General features: G+C 37.5%; 1 protein-coding gene across 2 annotated transcripts in view; it reads left to right on the top strand.

Annotated features, from left to right (window-relative positions):
* Positions 1-20864, top strand: part of creb5b (cAMP responsive element binding protein 5b) — a 73020-nt gene that overhangs the window by 27608 nt on the left and 24548 nt on the right. For both annotated transcript variants that reach the window (XM_082150002.1, XM_082150003.1), the window contains exons 6-7: positions 10277-10403; positions 12348-12458. In XM_082150002.1, coding sequence (XP_082006128.1) covers positions 10277-10403; positions 12348-12458 — 238 coding nt within the window. The remainder of the gene's footprint in view (positions 1-10276; positions 10404-12347; positions 12459-20864) is intronic.

Raw genomic sequence — 20864 nt, 5'->3', positions numbered from 1 at the left:
ACTTGGGGGGGTGCCGGGCGAACTGAATCGTATGGCCGAGTCTGATGGTCCAAATGAGCCAGTGAGACGGGCTGGGAAGCGCCAGAGCCTGTACAAGCGGGGTCAGAGGGACCACAGACATAGCCGCGAGGTGGAATGCAGGGATCCGACTCGGACGGCATAGTCTGAGTGTGCGGTGCAACACTTACCTGGTTCCACGATTGGGCAGGGGGTGTGTGAGAAAGCTTGGTTGCGTCCTCAAAGAGCACGCTGCTGCCCGCTGGTGATAGAAGATTGGGCTGAGGGTGGCAAGGCATAGCGTCGCACACCGCCAACCTCGCCCTCTTGGGACCCAGAGATAGAGGAAGCTGCTTGTTACTGAGAATTTAGTGGCGGCTGAGATGGGCGGCCAGAGTGCTTGGTTTTATACCGCAGGGGAATGGACACCCATGGCCTTGGGAATGGTCTGGTAGCATTTTGGAGCAGGCTCTTGATTGCCTCGGCCGGCTTCTGGACTGCCAAGAACTGTTGGGCATACTCCTCGACAGCGTCGCCGAAAAGGCCAACTTGTGAGATGGGAGCACCAAGAAAGCATGCTTTGTCGACATCTCGCACCCCTACAAGGTGTAGCCAGGGGACACTTCTGGACCATGAAGGTGGACATCGTCCAGCCGAGGGCCTGTGCTGTGATTTGATCACGGTCAGTTATCGTGCGTAGTTCCTGCATCAACCCCGGCTCAGAACTACCCTCATGCTAAGAGTGCTTTGGCTTAGTAAACTTGCAGGGTGCCATATTGCAGGGTGGAGGCGGCCTAACCAACAGCACTGTAAGCCCCAGCAGCAAGTTGCTGTTGTCTCACAGGTGCTGGATGGGACGCCAATGTCCATTGGCTCGTTTAGTTTATAGTGGTAGGTGATTGGACTCTCAGGCGAGATACCAATACGTCTGTGATGTTCCGATGTGACGTCGAACGTGACCGACTGAAAGGGAACTACAGCTACAGGTTTCATTGCGTTATTTGTCATATCACAAGTAAAACAATTGACTCCAAGCACAGCTACACAATATGCTTACAAAATCTTAAAAACATTTTTTAATAATATTTGAATAAAGGGTGAAGATGTCAATCACTTTTCATCACCACTTTTTATCTCGCAATTTGATATAAATATAAAATAAATCATAAAAATATCTCTCTTTTTACTTTGCGTGGAACTATACTTTGAAATTGTGATTTTATTTCTTGTAATTTCTACTTTACATCTCACAATATGACTTTATAGCTCACAATTGTGACTTTATTTCCTGTAATTGGGACATTTATTTCTCATATCTTACAATATGACTGTATGACTGATTTTAAACTTTATCCCTATCTCATTCCCCCTTCATATTAAAGTCAAGAAAGACAATGTTACCTTCTTTTTCGTTCTGTTACGACATTGTAGAATTAAAACGCTTGCGTACTGCACAGTTTTATGCCTCCAACCTGTCAAAACTTGATACTTGCTCTTTGGGACTCTGATTCACCCTAGCCGAGGCAGCGTGCAGTGTTGTTTTTGTGCGAGGCTGCATAGGAGGGCCCTCTCAAACCCTCCCCCACCCCCCTCCAGTTCCTCTTGTGGGCCAAAACACAGACGTCATCGATTTCTTCACAGACTGCTTTCAATCACATTGATCAAAAACGCAGAACCTCATTGTTAGGATTTTAACTCTGTGACCCCTCTTATGGAAAAACAAACTATGGTTGATGTTTTAGCTAATTACGGCATGCAGAGAAAGCCAAAACTTGTGGTCGTCCAGCCGGAGATAATCTTACCATGTAGGGTGGCATCTTCTGGAAGAGAAAGAACTTCAGAGGACAGAAGGAAACAGAAAGAGAGAGAATACAGACGGGCAGGATGTACATCTGAGCTGAATTAGAGTGAGCTCATTGTGTACGGCGTAGGGTTTAATAGTGCGTTTGGAGAGGAACGCCCAGGCCCTGCTCCTCTCATTCCAGCACCACTGTGTCATCCTCGTCCACCACACAGACACATGCAGAAACGCACACATACTCCTGCAAAGAGAGGGACAGAGAGAAAGAGAGAGAGAGAGAGAGAGAGAGAGATACCCTCAGAGCAGACAACAGGAAGACAGGAAGAGAGGGAAAGGGGACCTTGATTGAGAATATGAAAGGATGGAGAAGGGGAAGAGGAAAGGATCTGGGGTGTTGGATAGTCAAGAGAAAATCAAGTGATCAGGTGGACATGAAAGACTTTAATAAAGTATTTTATATTAATATAAATAACAGGGACAGGTGTACTTTGGGGTCCATAAGTCTTGAGATCAAAATCTAATTTGAACCTTTTTTTAAAGTAAAACAAATAAATGTTATAAAATTTAATTATTTAATTATTTACGATACTGCACTACTGTGTAACATACAATTTAAACACAAGGATGCCTTTCTTGGTATCTTTACAGTCACAGTTCTTTAATGTGGGATCTTTACATTTTCCTCAGTCTTTTTGGGATTGCACACTATCCACTGGTTGCACACATCACACTATTTCTAAATTTAAAGAAGTAAATTTGTGACCGTGTACTTGTAAAAAAAGGTCAGATGTTCCTGTCCTCATTGAAGCACAAGATGCTTTTTGAATTCCAGAATGATCAGCAGGTTTTACACAAACTTGCCCAAATTTACGCAGATCATTTGTAGTGTCATTTGTTAAAATAATTGAAAAAACATAGAGCTCTTGGTCTATTGGACCGCACTATAGGTCATTAGAAAACACATTGATGTGGTACCATGGTTCATGGCGGTGTGAGATTGTAATACCATGGTACATTGCCCTGTGCCATGAAAACATATTGTTTTCATGATATTTTTTTTTATGGTAATATGATATCATTGTACATTCTTTTAAGAATGTGAAGGAGCCCAAGGTAGACATTACACATTCTGTGGTTTCACAGCTGTTTGACGAACAAGTGACACTTTAAAGTCAGCATGAAACAGCATTTGAATCCACACCATTTTTCTCTCCATAATTTGACATATTTACAAAACAAACAGGATATTTAGTGAGAAAAAAAAAGTTGTGTGGCATCTGATTTTATCCTTTGGGAATTGATTGGAACCTGAACATTTTTTCTCCAAATGACTTCTTTGGAATTATATATCAGAAATATTCACAATAAAGTCCCCAATATACTCACAGCAATGTCTTTTTGTGTTCTTTGCACGGGGTACAAAGAAGTTTGAAATTTGTGTTTGTAAACTTTCCGAGCATGGAAAGTTTTCTGGAAAATTTGCACAAGTGAGTCGTTTCAAAACCATCAAAACGAAATCCAAAAAACTTTGTTTTGGCTAGAATTAATTCAAAATGACATAATTTGTCCTTCGATTTCGCTTGAAGAATATCGGGGCCGTAAGACTAAGATCTTGTATTAAGAATGTAAATAGCATCTAATTTTAATTGTATTTATACGACTTTTAAATGACAATGATTATAATTATAATTATATTCATTAGACCAAGGGAAGTTGACAAATGGAAGTTGGTGTGGAATTGATGTCATAATGATTTGTTTGCAAAGCCATTAGAGTGTAAAAAATGATTATTGAAGTTGTAGGTAAAACAAAGATTATTGTCGTTTTACTTTCTACTCCAGAATTTTGTTTAATTCAATGTTACTTGCTGTTTCTTCCTAATTATTTGAGAAATCTACTAGCAATTTCTGAGGGAAAATTGTTTCGAAGTAAATCCATTCTTTTTGTGTGCCTTTTGCCTTTCCATGGCTAAGAGTGCTATTGAAAAGCCATGGGAAGGATTCAAGTCATGCTGCTCTCAGTGTGATGAATTTGACGGACAGGTGGGGGCGGAGCCTGAAACCTCCCTCGGTCAGTCATGCTGGAAATCTCCCAGCATAGTTTCAGTCATGGGAAGAAACAACTGGCTGGCCTTGAGCCAAACCACTCTCTGTTTGTCTGTCTGTCTGTCTGTCTCTCTCTCTCTCTCTCTCTCTCTCTTTTCCCCCTCACACTGTCTTTCTCTCTCAGCCGGCTGGGATGAGAGATGTATCCGTGCATAATTGGGGCTTTGTGGTGAGCTGTGCCATGCTTGCTTGCCCTGAGGTATTCCAAGATAAGTCTCTCGCTGTTGTTCTCATTGACAGACTTTGACTTTACGCAGGCCTTCAATCTAGTGAAGTCCCTCCTCCGAATGGCGCTTTTTCATCGCCCCGTCCTCACTGGTCTTTAATGAGACTCAGGCTCCCTCACGGCCCTTCTCAGCTTGATTTATTTGATCAGATTCATATGATTCTACCCACTCTGCAGTCCTTGGGCCCGTGGCAAGCCCGTTCTCTCTCTCTCTCTCTCTCTCTCTCTCTGAGTGTGATTAAAGTGGTAAATCAGGGGCAGGTCCTGTGCTGTGTTTACTCGGACGCCAGGCAGCTGCAAGCTGTTTGGCCTCTCTCTGTTTCTCCCGCTGTTTAGGCCCATTGCCATGGAGACCGCACCACCGTCTCCCAGCGGCTGGAACCGTGCCCCGGGCTGTTTTGGTTACATTCACACAGCGAATGTACGAAAAAAAAAAGAGAAACGTTTTTGCACCATCGCTGCTGCAGTGTCTGCTCAAGTTAGTGTGGTGCAATGAGTGAGAGAGAGAGAGAGAGAACATGGTATTTAGAGAGAGATGGTGAAAGAGTGTAGACTTAAAAAGAGAGGTAGATGGGGAGAGGGTTTGGGGGGAGGGGGGGGGGGGTGTGTGTAAGAAGCCAAGAGCATTACATCATTGCTGGAGTAGAGTCAGAAGGGAAGGATATGAGTCAGTGGGCTGACTGTGCCTGGCTCTCTCTCTCTCTCTCTCTCTCTCTCTCGCTCTCTCGCTCTCTTTCTGGCTCTTGTCTCTCTCCCTCACTGAAGTGGTAGTCAAGCCTCTTACACTGAAGTCACTTCAGTTGGGCATATAGAGATGGGTGAATGCGCTTATAGTGGCATTTAAACAGCGTTACATTTTATAATTTCTCCTACTTACCATGATCATAAGTTTAGGACAGCTGTAGTAAAAATGAAAGCAACATGTATTGTTTATGTAAAGACTTGAATTACGTGCAATTTTCCAGAATTTTGGGAATTCCTCTCTAGATTGTGTTGAAGAATGCATTAAATGTTAGTATCCAGAACTGAGAGTCTTGGAGAATAAAAAAAAAAAAAAAAAAAAAATCTAGATTATGTTATGTATTGACTGTATGTTAGATTGTGTATTGAATATCAAAACTTGTTCTGTAACATTGAATATGTTTATCTAGAATCTACAATCTTTTATAATTCTTTTTTAAGAGTTGTCTTTGTATTCTAGAACCTACTGTAATATGCTTATATTTACAATGGTTATGAAATATAATTTTGTATGTCTAAAGTTATTAAATACCTATCCATAATTCATAATATATATGTATTTTTTTATCTTTTTGATTGTATTCTAGAATGCTTTGAATTGCCTTATCTAAAATATACAAACTTCCTAAGGATCCTAGAAATCTTCTAGAGTTCTATTGTAGATTATGTTCTAAAATGTGTTGAATGTCACTAGCCAGAAACTATAATCTTCAAGAATTCTTTAAGAAGTTTCTTTTAAATTCTGTTCTAGAATATGTTGAATGTGTGTCTATGGGCCCTATTTTAATGATCTAAGCGCATGGTCTAAAGCGCATGGCGCAAGTTCACTTAGGGCGTGTCCGAATCCACTTTTGCTAGTTTAACAACGGGAAAAATTGTCTAAAAGGGTTGTCCCTATTCTCATAATGAGTAATGGGTGTGTTTTGGGATTTACGTGCGTTAAACCAATCAGAGTCTCATCTCTCATTCCCTTTAAATGCCAGTTGCGCTCGCGCCATGGCAGATTCGATAGCTACATGACGGAATTTGCAAGCGGAAAGACTGAACGCTTCTCCAGAGAGGAAACGGATCTGCTTGTGCGCGAGGTTAAAGCGCGTGATCAGACCATCTTCGGGACAAGCCGGATTCCACCATATCTTTATGTACACAATATTAATCTTTTATATAGTAATCCCTTTATATTTAATATTTGGCTAGTTTGTGTGCTGCTGGGTGTCCCTGTGTGTGTAATAAGCACGAGCAATAAGCAAGAGTGTATGCGCGTTGTGCACCCGCCTATAGGCGCATATTACTAATGTGCCCTTTAAATAACAAAAAATATATATACTGCGCCATTGACTTTAGACCAGGTTTCAGTTGGTCAACCAGCCAGAAAAATAATCTTCTAAAATTCATTCAGTTCCTTCCTTCCTTCCTTCCTTACTTCATAAATTATTCTTTAGAAAAGAAGAATCTAGAACTCTTCAACACTTCTTCAATACTTTTTGTTTAGATTCATTCTTTTAGAATGCAGTGAACATCACTTGCTAAAATGTAGAAACGTCTTCTTTCAACATTCTTCAAGAACTTTGTATTAGATTGTATTCTGAAATACATTGCATATGTCTAGATTATAATTTACAATCTTCTAGAATTAGGCATCATTCATTAAAAAAAAGAATGAGAAAGTCATTCTCAAAACTTTTCTTGCATGAATGCTGCACTGAATTGTATGTGACAATTCAAAACACAATCATTTTACAAAAGGTCTAAACAGAAATTCTCTTTGTGTTTCAAGAGTAATGTCCCTATATTCTGTTCAAGAATTCATTATGTACCGTACTTATTGTAAATGCATAATGAGACTTTAGATTATCCTGTGATGTTATAACTCTATATGCAAGGAGAGAATGGAGTAACTTCTTAAACTCTCTAGACTCGAGGCTCTCTAGTAACGTCAGTGATGTTTTGTGTCTATTAGCTCAGAGAGAGAAAAGATAGTGGAGGATTCTGCTGAAAGAGAAAAGACGGTGAGGAATAGAAAGGGAGGAGTGATGTCATGTTGGAACAGGGAGACAGTGTGTGTAATGTGAGAGGAGAGGGTCAGGATTGCACTGTGTATGTGTGTGTGTTTTTGAGTGTGTCTGTATGCCCACCCCTCACCCTCCAGGGGTCTTATTATTCCCTCTGAAATGACAGCCTGTCATTAATACAAAATATAGAGTACATCATTCACACACATACACACAGTCACAGACATTCATGCACTTGATGTACACCCACATGAGCAGTTTTTTTGGGGAGTATGGAAAGTTTTTGTCTGTTCTGATAATTTGCTACTTTCATAACAGGTTATTCTTTTCTCTGTTGACACATTCTTTATTTCTCTCTCGCTGAGGAGCAGGTGAACGAGTTTGGCAGGGAACCTGTATAGCGTCTAAAGCGCCTTTCTTCCCGTTGGCCAGGTTGAGCTCTTAATTAAGGCTGTTTCCTGTTCGCTGAGTTTTAATGTGCAGCGGGACTGGCCCGTAGAGAGTTGACCCGCTCTCTGTTTCCCACTCGCTGAATGGTGGCTCAGAGCTGAGCTGTGGCTGTTCTCCACCACAATAATGTAAATCCTTTTTTACCAACTAAATTCCCTTATATTTTATTATTACACTGAACCAAAAGGGAAAAAACTCTGGCTGCATCCTAGTATGCATAAAGTAGGCAAAAACAGTATGTGAAATGAGTAGTGTGTACAAATTCACGGTAATGTGCATCCAGTAGACACTTTACTATCCCATGAGGCCATGGGAGAGGAGTTGTGAATGGCAGTGAAGTGATGCTACTAACACTGGTAGTTCACATGACAAGTGACAACATGGCAAATGTAGTATGTCCGGATCACATTCTTACTTCACGCATTTAGACTACATAGAACATACTTTTTAAAGGTTGTGAAGTAAGTACTTATTCAAAAGTTAATCTAGAGAACCTTTGCAGTCTCTGTGTTTTGTGGCAGTTAATGAGTGCAGGTTTTCTATTATTAGCGGAATGCTAATGTTGTTAGCATCTTTTTTTGCTTAAAATGCTAGAGTGAAGGAATAGTTCACTGCAAAATTAAACTTCTCTCATCTTATACTCACCTTCATGTCATTTATTAATACTTACTTTTTTTGTGGAACACAAAAAGAGTAGTTTTGCGGGATATCCTACAGTAGCGGTTCTTTTCCATATAATGAAAGTGAATGAGATTGGGGCTGTCAAGCACCAAGTGTGACAAAAAATTCCAGAAAAAGTTGCTCATATAACTTGTGAACTATTCCAGGCATTGTGAACCTGAATATAAGGTAACGCAAATTAGATTTGACAGCCGAGGGGAATATTTCTAGCAAATAACAATTTCAGTTTGGGTCTGTTACTCACAAAGCTATTGGATGGTTTCTGAAAACTTTGTAATACAAATGTGAGGAAATGGATATTAATGGAAGTTCATTGTTTTTGCTATTATTTGTCGATTTTGGAGTTTCATTGTATGAAAAAGAGTTTCTTTCCACAATAAAGAAAATGTGAGTTTCATTTAGGGGTGAACTATTCCTTTAAAAAATGAGCTAAATCTCAGCTGGGTGTGTATATGTGTGTTTTAGAGATGTGAGGTTGTTAAGCATGTGATGGATTGGAGTGTTAGACTCAAATGACAATATGTCAGAATGTTAATGACCGTATGTGCTTGTGTGTGTGTATACGTACACAGTAATCATGCAGTGTAAATGCTGCTATTTAGGCCGGATAAATACAGGTATTTGTTCAGGTGGGGACCCCCTCCTTTCCCTTTTAGCTGTCCGTCAGCCCTCCAATCAGACCCAAATAATGCTTGTCATCTGAGGCTAAAGGTTATTCAGACAAGCGGCGTTTCTCCACGCTGTGGTGGTCCTACAGGACGGCATAATGGTGAAGTTAGTGAGTGCTATATCTGACACGCTCTACCTAAATTTCAGTGTGGTCAGGGGAAGTGTAACGTTGGCAGCTTCATGCCAACCCGGAGAGGAAGTTGTGCGGTTGGTGTGTTGAAACCCCACCTCAGAGGTTCTGGGAAGTGTATCGCCTGTATTAGAAAACATTTTATAGATGTTTATTGTATTATGCTATTAAACTCTCTCATGTGTTTGCAGACTTCACTAACTGTGAGAGAGATTTGTAATAGGCTGATACTCCTCTTAGCATATTTTTGTATTCATCCATACCCACGTATTTATCGAAGCACACAGACTTTGATCAGCCTTAAGGCAAGAGTAAACCTCCATTGAGAGCTTCCAGCAGAACTTCTCTTGCTGGGAAAGCCATTCTGCCTCTCTGTGCATGCCTGACTTTGTGTGATTACTTCTTAAAGAGATAGTACGGCCAATATTTAAATTCTATTATTGGGTCAATGACATGACGCTTAATTCTTTGTTCTATCTGTTATATAAAAATAAAGAAACTGCAGAACCTCATGACCATGTACCAAGGTCAATAAGTCTCTTAAATAGCAGATAAATAAATAGATATCAGTCCTTTTTTATGACAAGGCAAGGTTATGTGAAGTCCCCATGAAAGCCATAGTGATATTTATGAATTAAAAATTAATATTTGTGAAAAAATAATAATTTTTAAAATATGTACACACATATATTCGAAGTATGAGGAAAATATTTTTTTGCATAATGGTTACACCACATTGCAATTTTGTAGCCATTTTTAGGATGTAAACTTTTCTTGAAAATGGCATAAAAGTTTTTAAAAAAACGTATGAAACATGAATACAATGAGAGTACACTGTAAAAAAAAAAACTGCCTTAAATTTTTAAGTACTATCAACTTGGATATTTAAGTCATTTCAACTTAAATCAGGAGTTGAGTATTGTATAACATAAAAAAAAGTTTGTTTGTAAGTAAACTTATTTTGATGAGTTAAAGAAATGTAAAAACATATGTTGTCATAACTTATTGAGCAAATATTTTTGTACAGTATTTTTAAAAACTTGGCTCATGTTTTTCAAACTAGATTTTCGAAATAATCTTTTTTTTAAATAGATACTTTTTTATAGATGAACTATATAAATGTTACACGACATATTATATGGAAAAGCGCAATTGGGACATTCTTCTAAATATCTCCGTAGTATCTCATAAGAAAAAAAGCCTCATGGAACAACATGAGGATGAGTAAATTCTAACAGAATTTTCAGTTTTCGATGAACTATGCCTTTAGTTAGACAAAATGAGTCACTGAAAATTATTAGGAACTATGACAAACCGTAACAAGAACTGAATTCATACCAATTCCAAATAACTGCAAATGTTTAGTGCTTGTGACGTCAGTTTCCTCAGAAGTTTCATCCGAGGAAACAGGTCAATCTCCCTTTTCCTTAATTTTTCTTTCTCTTCTTGTTCTCTGTTTTTTAGGCCAGTGCCTGGTTCCCTTTCCTCGTTGCTGCACCTGAGGAACAGACAGCGACAGCCACTGCCGGCCTCCATGCCTGGCACACTGCCTGACCCCACTATGCAAGGATCGTCTGCTGTTCTGATGCCTGTGAGATCATAAATACAGCCACAAACACACACAATGCATTTGCACTTCCCAGCCGTGGTTTCCTGATGCCTCTGACAACCGAAACGCATTAATACGCACACAAACGAATCTTTCATGCACCATTCTCATGCTTTTATCAGCAGTCTGCTTTAAATTAATATCTTTTCCAGTGCCGTGGCCCATATCAGTGGCTGTTTTATCAGGAAGCCCATCAGCAGAGGTGTAATTTTCTACCAAAGCTCGATCTGTTTTAATTCTATTTCAGAAATGTCAATAGGAACCTGAATGCAGGCTGAGGAAGGAGTGTGTGTGTGTGTGTGTGTGTGTGTGTGTGTGTGTGTGTGTGTGTGTGTGTGTGTGTGTGTGTGTGTGTGTGTGTGTGTGTGTGTGTGTGTGTGTGTGTGTGTGTGTGTGTGTGTGTGTGTGTGTGTGTGTGCGAGCCGCCCATATCAGGGTTCTAATGACACAACACATGTTCTCATTGTAACATAAGCCAGTCCATGTTGGCTATAGAGGTAAAAGCACAGAGTTGATTAAATTAAAGTAGGACGTTTTTTCTCTCTCTCGATTGACATCCCAAGAAAGGGGTGCAGGGTGGGGTGATATTTTTAAACCAAATATTCCTCCAATAATTACTGCGGACTGCTGCGCTTTCACCCTGCAATAGGTCATCAGGGGGTTGGAAAGGGGGGTCGGAGGGAGATCTTGGAGGTCTTGGGTTTTAGTAACAGGACCCCCAGTCTCTCAATCTCACACACACACACACACACATATTGAAAGTACCATTTTACAGTTTCCCTCACCTTAAACTGAATGTAAATCACCAGCGCACTCTTTGTATGAGTGCAAACATCTAAAACCTCCATTTCAGCCTTTTAGTCGCATTTAATTGAGACTTTCTGAATTAAGATATTCTGTCTTGCTCACAGAACTGAGCTTTGGTTGAGTTTGTGGTCTTGTTAATAGTCCTATTTTAGGCTTCACACTTCTGCAGTATTCAGCTTCCTCTCTTAGCTTCTCTTTGACTGCTGATTTTCCCGCAGAGTTGTGGAATATGTATAAATACACACATTAAACCACATGCATATATTTACGTAGCTATCTAAATGTGATGTTCGGCCATGGACTTTTACATATAAAGCTTTTTTTAAATACTAAAGTGTGACCCTAAACCTAAAATAACTTATAAATAATTAAAAATGAATTAATAAATATTTAAATAATACTAATATCAACTGTTTAGATTATAAATAAATGTTAATTTATAACTTTATTGTTACTGGAATTAAGAACATGTATATTAAAATATTTTAAGCCACTTTACCCTTTGATGAAGGTCAAAGCTACTTTTACTTTTTTACTACTACATATTGACTAAATGATTTTAAACCATACAAAAACGCATACATAAATACAAATTAATATACTTGTAATGTTTAATAATAAATACTTAAGATTATTGCATTATAAATAAATATTAACTATTATGTTTTGTGTTTTTAGACTACAACATGAACAATTATAAACCAAATGTCTCCATGATGTTCCCATCTGTAAAAAATGATATGATCAATAAGTTCAATCATATGTTTTTGCATTGCTTTAACTCATCAAAATAAGTTGAGCAATATTTAACTTTTTTTTTATGTTATACAAGATTCAGCTCATTTTTAACTCAGTTTAATGTAATTTAAGTTGAAATTACTTAAATGTCCAAGTTGATTGTACTTAAAAATGTAAGGCATGCAGCAACTTTTATTACATTGTAATTGTAGTAATGCTTTTCAGTAATTTTGTCCTCAAAGTAATGTAAAAGATTTACACACTTACATTGTAGCTTGCTGTGAAATTGCTTTGTTTTTGAAAATGTAATTTTTTATTCAATTAGTTTCATGCATTGATGTGTTTGGTTCTAAAGTATTATATTCACGTTTGTGGGTACAGATGGAGAGGCAAATGTCTATGGGCGCCAACATGATGGGCATGCAAGGCCCCGGCCACAACAGCTCATGCTCCTCCCCTCATGTTCCATCCATGCACTCAGAAGCAAAGCTGGTGAGTCAGTCATCAACACACATACTTGCATATTTTCTTGCTTGCCTGGCCTGTATAATTTGATTTGTGATTTTTTTTATCTTCTTATGGAACTAGTCACCCGTATAAGATACACAACACAAGCATGTATGAGCATAAGGAAACGTACTTCTTTCTGTTGCTCATATACACGCAGCCCCACACACACACACACACACACACACACACACACACACACACACACGTCTTTCTCTCTTTTACTGCAATGTAAAAGAGAGAAACCAAATGTCCGATGTATATCTTGATGCCCTGAACATACACTTGTGGCTTTGCTGCTTGTTAGCACTAGTTTGGCGTGGTGGTGATCTCATCAGAAACAAAGCAGTCAGTCAGAGCTCACGGAGACAGAGAGAACGAGAAAAAGAGAAAGAAACAGACTGGTGGAGAAAGCCTAGGAATTGAAAGAAAAGGAATATTTGTTTTTTTTTTACACATTTCATCAATTTGTCCAGATGACAAGACAAACTTATTTATAGTTCTCTAGTTGCTACAGGAATGTACAAATCTCATTAATTGATATAGTGTTAATATACGAAATTGCTAAAATTGTTTTGTAACTTTATAATATACTGACCACAGATACTGTACATAGATGGCTGTTTCAATGGGACGCCATGCATAAGTCATCCGCCATATTAGAACGGTCAAAGCCGGTCCGTAAACACCCGAGAGCAAGTTGACGGTACGTCTGCAACCGTAGTTATACATATGTATAAATATCTATATCTGCAATAGACTTCAGCAGATTATTTTTGTAGGATTTAGTTTATCACTGTTAGATGTGTTCATCAATTGTCTGGTTACCGACATTCTTCAAAATATCTTCCTTTGTGTTCAGAAGAAGAAAAAAATCGTTTGAAACAACTTGAGGGCGAGTAAATGATGACATATTTTTCATTTTGAAGTGAACTATTCCTTTAATTCATATAAAAACAAACCAACACACTCTCACCTGCGAAGGGTTATCCCATTTCTTTGGGAATTTAAATCTTAGCGTTTTTTACAATCAGAGACTGCGCCGTGTTGTGGCATCTTGGAAAAACTCATTGACTTTTAGTGTGAGTGACGACAGCATCTGAAATGTTGACCGTTCCAAGATGTCGGACGCGTTGACAAACTGAAGTCTCCAGCCGATAAAGTTCATATCCCGTCTGACTAGCACGCTTCCCATAATGTTTACGCGTGAGACCAGTAGGCGGTCTTTTGCGGCCGGTCAAATGCATTTTCCGATACCTCAGGAAGTTGTCGAAAGTGGACAATATCAAAACGTTTTAGACCCTGTTTACAATCAAGCGTAGCGTTGTTCTGGCAGGTCATGTTAGTCAAGCTTGCATTAGCTGATCCACGTCTAGCTATAGGAATATGACCCCTATCACTGTATTCATATATAAGCTCCTTCAGTATTATCAGCAGCTATCGCGTTTCTCAGGAGCTAATTACCCTCCTCCATCCCCAGCTCCACCTCTCATCCAGTCAGGATTTGGCATTCTGATTCCTCTTGAATCAGACTAATTTCTCGGATTATGTTGTACATTAAAATATTGACATTAATGATATCTGCATTACATTCATGTTGGTTCTGTTCTGTTTACCCTAAGGGTGGTTATTGCTGCTCTCCCTGCTCTTATCCATGCTAGGCTGCATGGATGCGCAGGGAGTTCTTGCCCAGAACAGAACCATATACCGCCAATCCAAACTGTATGCTAATTGTCAATCGTCTTTGACGATAGTGGTCCTGACAGAACCTGTATTTAGCATCATCCACAATCAACCTAAACGCATCTTAATACCAGGGAAATACTAATATATAGAGACTGCAGTGTCATACACACCATCACTAACATAATGCAAGAAGCATTCATTTAACAACAAGCTGAAACATAAAACTTACAGTTTGCTGTAGCATTTTTAGTCTTTTACCATAAAAATTAATGGTAAGGGTTTTTACAGTGTGCAGAACCGATCTGATCAATCAAGATGCAAACAGGCCTATAGAAGTACCATAAATGTAGTTTTTATGATTTATGCAATATATTCCAAGTCATCTGAAACTTTTATTTATGTTTTGAATAGACTCAAATTTAAATTGTTATTTGGTGAACATAATCCAAACAGCTAATTTGTGTTTATGTACATTCAAATCAAATTTGACTTTTTTGTCCCATGTAAGAAAATCATGCAGGTTTGGAACTGCTTAAGGATGAGTAAATGATGACTGTGGACTATTCCAGGACGGTTACATCCGTCTGCCTGGATTTGTACAGTTACCGTAGATCCCGTTTAAGTTTTATTTGAGCTTCATAGCGGTGGCAAGAGGATCAGCAAGACAGATTTGGTAATTAGATTAAAATCCACTAATTATACATGTAATAATCCGGTATTTGTGGATTTGGAATTGGACTCAGGAGGGAGTTAATTATTTTTCTCTGAGAAAAAGGGGAGCGCAGACATTTCCAGAAAGGAGGCGGCTGAGATGAATAGAGAAAAACAATACAAGATAAAAGACAGAAAAGGAGGGAGAGTGTCTCTATGTCAAAGCATGAGTGATGATTCTGACGGTGGAAAGAGCGTTCGAAGAGCACTTAACTCTCTCTCCTTCCCTCTGTCCCGCTGGAGATTGATCGCCGCGTGCATTTTTTTAATCCTTTCGTTTGTTGCCATGGGAACGGGCAAGGGGAGCATAATATTACTTTAATGTGCAGTCGTATCTGTCCCCTGGCTGGACTCCAGGCTCATCCCCCCTCCATGCCTCTCTCTCGGCCCTGATTGTAATTGAATTATAAATTCCTTTTTTTTTTTCTCTCTTTTGCTCCGACACATGAAACCATTTGTTTTAAGCTTTCAAGAGCCACTAAAACAATCGTATAGGAAGAATTAAACATGGGTCATTCTGCCTTTGAATGCTGGATAATGAAATTATCTGTAAGAATGTAAATATATATAAAAATGTAAAATGGATGAAATTTTAAAGTGATGAAAAGAACAGCTGCCAACATCTAGTGTTCCATCAGTCAAAAATATGATTAGTATTATATTGAGCCTATAACATATCATATAACAATATTTATTCATTTAATTATTATTTATGAGATCAATTATTATTATGAATTATTATTAATGAGATCAATTATATATTAAATACTAATTGTCAAACATTAATCAAATAATTTTTGATTAATGGTAAAACATAAAAAACAAAAGATTTTTATGTTTGGTAACAATATTTATTCATTGGATTATTATTGATTATTATTAATGATGTCAATTATATATTAAATAATAATGATCAAAGATGAAAAATGTTCTTGGAAAAACAATGTGTACTGTATGTACAGTCTTATTAAATTACTTCTGATAATGATTATGATAATTATGATATAATATGATAGTGATTATGATCATATGCTAAATGTACTTGATTTTTTTTCCCTTTGTTCTTTGTTTCTCTGTTTGGTAATAAAAAAATATAATAAAAAAAAAAGATTAAATTTTAAAAAATATTTTAATAACTTAATTCAAGATACATTCTCTGAAATCAAGTCTTAATATTTTCCACAATTCTGATTATTTTCTTTGATTGATTTTTTGATATTTTATGATATAACTGCACAAAGATTTCTTCCAGTGCAAGATCTTTTTTTAATTCCTTGTTTGTTGTTATTACTATGGCATTGGCGCCTATGCAGCTGGGATAATGGTAACCGTTGCTGTCAGGTGACCTGTTCTGGGGTGATCGGAGCCATGTGTCCCCCACATGGCCTGTCCCGGCCCAGCACAACCTCAGTGTGGAGATCCAACCCTAATCTCATTAAACAGAGATGTCGACTTATTCCAAATGGGAAATATCTCCCCCAACTGTAACCTCATACCCAGCCCTCAGCCACAAGAGAGAGAGAGAGAGAGAGAGAGGGGGCCGAACTAGAGAACATGAAGAAAGCGAGAGACAGAGGAAAGTGAAAGACTGTGTATGTGAGAAAGACAGAGAGAGAGTGTGTGAGAATATAGTATGTTAGATGGTGGATCAGTGTGCAGATGTATGCGTGCGTGTGTGTCGGTGCTCTTTGGCCGATGAAGCCAAATTGATTTTGTGGTGGGCCAGGGGGTCTCCGGTGGAAAAAAAAACCTGCTAAAAGTGCTTTTGTTCCCACGGGACCGCTGTCAGATCGTCTCTCTCTCTCTCTCTCTCTCTCTCTCTCTCTCTCACACACACACACACACATACAGCGTTGTATGGCAGAGTGCCTTGCTGTCTTCATTCTCTGTGGTTAAGGTGTCATTTATCTCAGGCCAGATGTGGATGAGCAGGCTCGTGTTTGTGGCTGTTTTGCTCTTGGGCTGAGCAGCAGAGTATTTATTATTAATGAAGCCCCTGATTATACGTTTCAGATATCCAGTTGTTCGATGTGCTGGGCAGATGTAGTTGTTCTGTTGTAGAAGTGGGAGTGAGATACAGTATAGTCAAATAGTAGTATATTCAGAGTTCATAAAGACATGTTTCTCTCTTGGTTTCCTCTTTTTGGCTTTATGATGTATTTTCATAGACATAGACATATACTCAACAACATTCTATTTATCTCACATAACCAAACCGTGCCCGGTCATTTTGTTTTTCCTTGATTTTCCACATGCTGTGTTTTGATACATGAAAGCTCTGGTGTCTGTGGAAAAGGAAGCATGAATGCTCTTATCAGAGAGAGGAAAATGCCTGTGTATGTGCCAGCTGAACCCTGTCAAACTCACTGCGGATCCACTTTCAGTTCCACCACTGTTTTGGCCTGTGCGGGGTTTTGAAAAGAAAAGTCCCTATGAGTTTGTGCCAGTTATATACTATACAGCTTACAACTTCCTTTGAAACATTAGTATGTAAATATTTGCTTAGAGCTATGAACTTATATATAAAAAAATGTGTATATCCTATTCTTAATCAGCACTTTTGTCTTGTTTTTCAAAAAAAAAAAAAAAAAATACAATACAGTGCTCAATACTAAGGATTTTTTCTAATCAAAATTCTAAATTAAATTTTTTTTACTTGCCCTGCTTCAAACAAAATGTTATAAATAAATGGAAAAAAAATAGCCCTAGTTATTTTTTGTTGTTGTTTTTGACCCATGTCTGATGCTCTTCCGTAATTTTGGATAAAAAAAAATCTTACTTCATCAGAATAGTACGAAACTTGGTAAATCATGACAGTGATTCGAAAAGGTTAAATGGTCCTGAAAAAATAGTCCAATGCTATCTCACGACCAATTCGTACGAATTCGTACGAGTGATAAAAAGGTGGCTAATTCGTACGAATTCGTATGACCTCACTCGTACGAATTTTTACGATTTGTCTAAACCCACGTGATGGGTAGGTTTAGGGGCGGGGTCAGGGGTAGGTCATTCGTATGAATTCATACGAATTGGGCAATTCGTAAAATATGTACGATTTAGCAAAAATCGTACTAATTCGTACGAATGAGGTCGTACGAATTTGTACGAATTAGCCACCTCGTAGAATTCGTATGAATTGCCGCGAGATCAGGCTGAATAGTCACACTTGTACTGTGGAAAATACCGCATTGGAATTGAATGGGAAGCAAATTTAATCTAGTGGAAACGTTTGGTGCTGCGCCCTAACAAAATTTTTGGGGGATATCAAGCTCAAATTTGGAACACTACTTGGTTAGATTTATGACTTTCTCTCAGTTTTAGAGTAAAACTTGTTTTGGAAAATATATATTGCATATAAATGTGAAAGTAGTATTTTTGTGCATTTTAATACAATAAACATAAAACTTTGTTCACTTTTTAAAACTTTTTAAAACAATAATCTGCCATGTGTCTTCTTTAAAAAGAGACCAAACTTATGCTTGTTCCAAAGCATTCAAGATTTATGACAGTTAAAGTTGGGAAATTTTAAGGTCTATGCTCAAAAAGTGAATAAATGGATTACAACTACTGCATAAACATAATTTAGTACCAAGTAAACTGTAATAAAATAGGAACAAACAATCAAAGTATGAGCAATAGCACAAAAAAAGACAGAACAAACTGACAAATGAAATAAACAGTGCTTTTCACTTTTTTTTTTTTTGAGGTAAGTCTATAACAGTAGTTTTATATTATTATTATTAATGATTAGGCCTCCCAAGACTAGCAAACAAGACCAGGAACGTGCATCAAGAACGTTTTATTGGATGTTTAAAACTAAACACCCGAGAAGCAAATTGTATAATATATTGAGTCTAAGTTTACAGTTTTGAAGTGGATTTTTTCCCCACTCCTTAAGTATAAATTTCACTAGATGTATTGTATCATATTTTCTAAAAATCATTTTGTGCATGGAAAGAAATGAAAGAAAGAAATGAAAATGATTCGACTAATTTCATAAGGAAAGACACAGAATAAAAATAAATTAATAACTACAGTATGCAAATAATCCACAGAATGCATTGAGTTTAATGTTTGCAAGGGCATTTGCTTATAGCTGCTTCACACAAGTTCTCTTGACCAAGAACTGAAAAATCTACGACTTCTGGTTGGAATGTTAGTCCCACTATTCATGCCAATGACAGTGAAAAACAATCTGTGGTTCTTTGTTTTATCAGGGGGTAATTATCTTTTGTTTACATTGTTACCAAGATGATAAATTTGTGACTAAGCGTCAGGCTAGGTGGTGAGTTTTTTTTTTTTTTTATGAGATAAACAATACTATATGTTCCTGCTCTGTTTCTCCGGGGCCCTTGCGCTGGCACACACCGCTCAGATGACATAATCCTTGGCATGCTCTAAATGTACTCTTTTTTTTTTTTTTTTTTTTACTTGAGCAGTGGAAAAAAAGGAACCTTTCTTAAAGAAACATTCCACTGAGGGATACAGCTATCAAAGTGATGTAAAGTTTTTATTTGAGCGCTGGAGATTCAGGCTTATGTAATCGCACCCTCGTTCTGTAACTGTAAGTACTGAACGCAAAAGTGTTCTGTTGCAGACATACTTTAAGCACAAAGTTACGTTTGTTATATATATATATATATATATATAAACAGATGTCTTAGAATATCCAAATATGAGTTTCTGTAATTGTGGTGAGTTATACTATATATTTATAGTTATAATATATATGTTATACTATACTATATATGTTTTAATCCACAACATTTTTATAATATTTTATAACATTTTTATGAATATAATAAAAATGTTTTGTGGATTAAAACAATGGAATTCTTGAAAAGAAAACCTGAAAAGAAAAGTTGTTTGGTATAATATTTTATTATTATTTCTTAGAAAAATAATGGTGAGTCTCCCCAAAACTGAATTAATAATTCATGATACCTGAAAAAAAAAAATACTTCCACTTCGACAAATATATGATATATGAATATGTGAAACTTTTGTTTGAAAATAAAGATTAGGATGTATACAGTCAAAAGTATTCAAGGTTTAAGATTTTCCCTTTTAATCGTAGATCTCTATTATGTAATTTCCCCATTATTATGTATTATGCATAATCATATCTTGTGCTGCAAATGTGAGATATACAATTATGTAACTTCATTTTAAATGTCATGTGTAACTTCAGACTGTCTCAATGACTCAGTATTTCTACTTGACTTCATACAATGAATTATGTAATTTCACACTATGAGTCCTTTACTGAAGAGACACCTGCAGCTGGTGCATAGGTTGTGTGTGAAGCTCTGTTTGCACAACGACAAACAGAAATCCACGTTTTGTCGCCACATCTGTATGAATAGTGGCATTGTCAGGGAATGATGTCATAGGAGAGCGGTGATGAGCTAACGCACAGCTGAAACGAGCAACACTGCATAACTCGGCTTTTACATATGTTAACATACAAAGAAAGAGAGACTGAATCCATCATGGTTGTGAGAAAATGTTATGAAACTTTGTTTAACTATATAAAATGAGTTTAACACTCATCAAAATGACTGCTTATACACTATTGACTACTCAGAGCATATCATATAATCTATGTCTAAAAAGTCATTAAAGGGGTGATTGATTATGATTTCACTTTTTAACTAGTGTGTAATGTTGCTGTTTGAGCATAAACACCATCTGGAAAGTTACAACGCTCAAAGTTCAAAGCAAAGGGAGATATTTTATTTTAAAGAAATTGCTTTTTAATTACAACAAATGGCTGGTTGGGACTATACGACATTCCTCCCGGGTTAGTGACATCACTAACCCTAAAATTTACATAAACCCGCCCCCAGGAACGCGATTTATAGATTATCATGACAGAATATGCTAATCAGTGACTGGAAGATAATTACACATAAGCTACATAAATTCATCGACTAACCATTGAGAAATGTTGTCTTCATGTTGTCACTTCTTCTTGAGTCTCTCCATCTTTCT

The sequence above is a fragment of the Leuciscus leuciscus genome (genome assembly GCF_965113295.1).
Source record: "Leuciscus leuciscus genome assembly, chromosome: 20".
Classification (NCBI taxonomy): domain Eukaryota; kingdom Metazoa; phylum Chordata; class Actinopteri; order Cypriniformes; family Leuciscidae; genus Leuciscus; species Leuciscus leuciscus.
This window is presented reverse-complemented; position numbering and strand designations above follow the sequence as displayed.